Genomic DNA, 4804 nt, shown 5'->3' with positions numbered 1-4804 from the left:
GGGGGGGGGGGGGGGGGGGGGGGGGGCAAAATGGCCCCTTGCCTGCCCTGTGCCTGGCTCCAACCTTGGACTGCGAGTGCCTGCAGCATGGGGCGCTGGGCATGGAGTGGGGGAGGAGCTGCTTTTCCCTGTGCTGAGAAGGAGCTCAGGGAAAAGATGAGCGCGGGGTTGGGAGTGGGGAGCAGCCGCAGCGTGGGGTGCTGGCCATGGGGTGGGGGAGGGACCGCTTTCCTCTGTGCTGGGAAGGAGCCCAGGGAAAAGCTGAGCACGGGGTGTGGGGAAAGTGGCCGGCGCTTGCAGCCTGCACAGGGCTGTCTGGAGCAGGAACAGGCAGCCCCACATGGGCTGCGAGTGGCTGCAATGTGGGGTGCCGGCCACGGGGCAGGGGAGGGGCCGCTTCCCCTCCTCCCCGCGCTCAGCTTTTCCCTGGGCCACTTTTTCCCGGGCTCCTTACCTGCCTGGCGTTCTCCCCTGCCCTACCCTTGCTTTCCTCTTTACCTGAGGTTCCAGCCAGGGCAGCCATGTGGTCCCGGGCCAGAAGCCCCTACTGGGGCTTCCGGCTGGGGGGGGCAGGGCTGGGTATGCCCTGCTGTTGCGGGAGCCCACCGGGCTTCCCCTGGGTCCTACTGCCCTTGCTTCCTGTCACTTTTTACAGGAACCAAGGGCAGATAAATATTAATTTTCTAAATTTTTATGGGCCCCATGGGCCAGACAGAATGGCCTTGCAGGCTGCATGCGGCCCGCAGGCTGTATTTTGCCCACCCCTAATGTAAGTTAATAATTAAGCAGTAACAAAGAAAGGAAAAGTTATTGTTATGCCTTTTGCTGTCTTGTGAACAGAAGCATTAAGATGCACTGAAGAAGTTATTTCATTTTAGGTATGATGAAGAGATGGCACAAAGTGATGGGCCAGACCGTGATTTGAGAAGCCGGTCGGGGCAGTCCATTGGAATAAAAGGAAATCGAGCAAGAGATTCAGGAAAGCCTGTGCTCACCACCTGGAAGTAATGACAAAAGTCAATACTCAAGGCTGACTTTTAATGAAGTTTGGAGCTGTGCCCTACTCTTGGTAGGATATTATTTTGAACTGATTCTTGGACAGATTCTTTCTGTTTGCATAATGGCTGCATATAGAAAATAGCAGTGCTCAAAGGGAACAAATGCATTTCTTCGTACAACTTGGAGAGATCTGGACAAAACAGGCTTTGTACAAATGCTGCATGTAATTAGCTATTTTAAGAGTAAACTCAGTTTACTATAACTATTATGCTGTGTGTGGTTATGTCTAAATAATTACAGCAATTTTGCTACACATCACTCAAAGAATTAATATGTGAATGGCATTAAACTCTTAAAAGCATAACCACTCAGACTTCTGAGAAGCATTAATATTTTTTTTTCCCCAAAATATGGCTGCTTTGGCTTAGTCTTCTTTTAAAGAGCCACCTTTTGCAAACTGAAAACTCAAAACAGGCATTCTTAAACTATTTATTCCTGTTTTAAGATGTGGTTTTGTTTTCTACAAAAGAATATCTGTTGTAAGTCATCTCTCTCTACACTTTTTTAAATATAATGCACGTTTTTTGTCCTTTCCAATGAATGCACAATAAACTGGATTTTAAGTGGTCAAGATTTTACTGCAGGTTCTTAAAAAAATAATAAAAAAGAACAGTAGTGGTCACTTGTGTCTAGATCTTGTTTCACTGTCTTCAAAGGTTGCTTTTGAAAATGGAACCCTGTAAAGGGGTGGAGGTGATAGACATTATAACTGGTATACAGTGGCATGATGACAGTTAAACTTGTTGAGGCTACAAAAAAGCAGTTTCCTGGCAAAATTTATGGTGCAGGGAGTTGCAAATGTCCATCAGAATTCTCTTAATCATTTGTAATTGGTGTCAAAGTTTTAAAAAAATACAGATCTATTAAGTTCTTTGAAACATCTAACTCCTTAAGAATTAAAATGGCATTAACTGAGGAAATTTCTCAAACAGCAAGTTAGTATGTTTTGACAATTGGCATTTATTTTTACTCATCAGGTGATACTGGATGGATCTTCATATTCTTCCTACCTGTTTTTCTACTTGGATATATGATAATAAATACCAGCCTTGCTCTCACTGATTTCTGTATATCTTCCTTGCATTTGTAACACCTGTTATGTATCTGTGTGTGTATAGTTCTATATGGTGTGGCAGAGTGTTGCATCCAGTAAGCCATTTCTATAGCTGTGATATCAAAGTTTACAATTTCATGGGTGATTCTAGCTTTTTTAACCTATAGAACAGCGTAAACTTGAATTTGTCATTTTTGTGATTGGTTGTAACTTTTGATGTCTCAATTCCACCACTCATCAGGAAATTATTCATCGCTTATTTTAACATAAGAGGTTCTGTCTGTGTTTGGGTGGGGGGAATAATCAGATTAACAACTCTACAGAATTACTGATGGACATTCGATATGCAGATCTCCTATTTGATGTGGTAAGTTCCATTTAAATATAGGCTTTTTCCATCACATCTCTGGCCTTCAGTATTGTTGGAATTCAACCCTTTCCCTAGGAAGGCCAACATGGGTCATCAAGAAAGAAGTTGGCTATTGAGCTGAGGTTAAGAAATTATTTTTACGAATGGTTAACAGATTAAGTCTGCATATTCTCCAGTTTGATCATGCATTGTCCCCCATGCTGAGGCCCATTTGTCCATTAGAGCTTTGGTGGGGTGAGAGCCATTGCTTAGTATATTTGTGATTAGATACTGAATGCTATTACAATGTCGTATTAAATGGCAGATGCTTCCTCCTCCACCTCCAAACTGCCAGTTGCTAGGAAATGTGTAGTAGTATAAGCATGGGGAAATATGCTGTTGTAAACGAGTGTTTTATAGCACAGCGGATTGCTTAACTAATACAAGAATTAGAGATGACAGTTTGGGTGCTCTGAAATTAAAAGAATCCAGACTCAGTCAGTTTGGACAGTTACCCAGTAATATTTGGCTCCAGTATGTCTCATGGTATCGGTAGAGTGACTTCTAATGTTGTTGTGCATGTATAATGACCACTACCTTTTCTATATGAGGAGTATGTGGTGGTGGGACTCTGTGAAGATGGTATATGGAAAAATTCAGGTTCTAATTAAAAAGAAAGATATGCAATGGAGGGCAAATTATTTTCTTTTATATAAAATGAAGCTGCATAAAGCCTGCATCCTAAGGTATAGCCAATGTTGGAGAAGTAGAAATAGGCTAAAGATAGAGTGGCCAATTGCTCTTATGAGCCAGAGATTTTCTGCAGAACACACTTGTGATATTTAGTGGTAACATCCAGACAATATTTTAAGAATATATTTTCTTCAACAGGGACTTTTTTATTTTACTGCATGTATGTACCATGACTTAAAATAGGACCCAAACTTGATTGGGACTCTAGATATACCTGCAATATAATGGTATACAATTATATTCAGTGCATTCATATATAGACCCTTCTTCATGCTGTTAGTTCTGGCATCATAGGTATTCCATGATTAGTTACTTCCTTAATGTTTTTTATATGTAAGAAATGTATGCTGTCAACTTGGCTGTGTACCTCTTTTACATTTATAATGTGTCCTTCTTGAAGAGATCATTAATAGAAACACTGCAGGAGATAATCAAGTACTACGATAAATATTAAAGGGGGAAAAGATATACGTTAGGATAAATGTCCTTGAACTCCCACGTAGACGTAATTTGGCTGGGATACCATAATCTTCCATGTAATATCTCTGATCTCCACCAAGGAGTAACAAGTAATTAGCATGAGTAAGGAGGCTCAACTTTAGGAAGGGACTATTCAGTTCCACAGTGTGTTGTTGCTGTAGATGTTTGAGGGATATTTGTTCTAGCCGTGTTGGTCTAGAGGCATAGGGAGATAATTTTTTTTTTTGCAACCTCTAGACCAATACGGCTACAACACATATCCCTGAAACGGAGCATATCATAGTTAGCCATTTTGAAATAAACTCACAGAGCAGCTTTTTTACAAATGAACTTTACCACTCAGGAGAACCGTACCACCTTTTTAGTTCTCATGTGCAACATAAACAACTTAAGGAAGCAAAATTCAGCAACTTGCATGCCAGTGGAGAACCCTTGGTTAACAAACTACTACAGCCTTTGTTTGAGCCTAATTTGCTTACCTGAAGAACAGTCTCTTTACAAATGAACTTCCTTACCCAGGAGAGCTTTATCAGCTTTTAGTTCTCCTGTGCAATATGAAGTTTTGTTTCTACCAGGGAGAAATTTTACAATCTTTGAATTCTCCTTTGCCTAATGAAGGGTGTTTGGGCCCAAAAGCTTGCAAATAAAAAACCAATTTTTTTTGCAACTATCTAGTTGATCTAATAAAAGATATTGCCTCTACCACAAGAGTTTTGTCTGACTGTTGTCTCTGTAGAACAATTTACACAGACAACACGCTGTAAACCAGTTCTGTTTGGTTTTACATCTTTACTGACTGGCTTTCTTGCATGCTTACCAGCCTCTGGCTTCCTTACTATTCATTCCATCCAGGAAGAGCACACACCAACTACAGATGCTTCCTCAGCTTGATGAAGGGTATTTATACCCAAAAGCTTGCAAAAAAGAATTTTTCCAACTATTTGCATTGGTCTAATAAAAGATATCAGATTTGCCCAAAGAACCTTATCTGCCTATGTCCTTAGACCAGCACAGCTACAACCTATACCTTCTGTTTGGTTTAGTTTTCATCAAATTAGTTTTAAAGTTGTGTTTTATACCTGACTGTCCCAGGGGCACTGTGGTGCCCT

General features: G+C 41.1%; 1 protein-coding gene across 2 annotated transcripts in view; it reads left to right on the top strand.

Annotated features, from left to right (window-relative positions):
* Positions 1-1681, top strand: part of TTLL1 (tubulin tyrosine ligase like 1) — a 38927-nt gene extending 37246 nt beyond the window's left edge. For both annotated transcript variants that reach the window (XM_019515733.1, XM_019515732.1), the window contains one exon: positions 879-1681. In XM_019515733.1, the coding sequence (XP_019371278.1) occupies positions 879-1008 (130 nt within the window). In that variant the 3' untranslated portion in view covers positions 1009-1681. The remainder of the gene's footprint in view (positions 1-878) is intronic.
* Positions 1682-4804: the final 3123 nt, after the last annotated feature.

This window comes from Gavialis gangeticus, unplaced genomic scaffold, assembly GCF_001723915.1.
Source record: "Gavialis gangeticus isolate Ggan-Ray unplaced genomic scaffold, GavGan_comp1, whole genome shotgun sequence".
In the NCBI taxonomy this organism is placed as follows: domain Eukaryota; kingdom Metazoa; phylum Chordata; order Crocodylia; family Gavialidae; genus Gavialis; species Gavialis gangeticus.
This window is presented reverse-complemented; position numbering and strand designations above follow the sequence as displayed.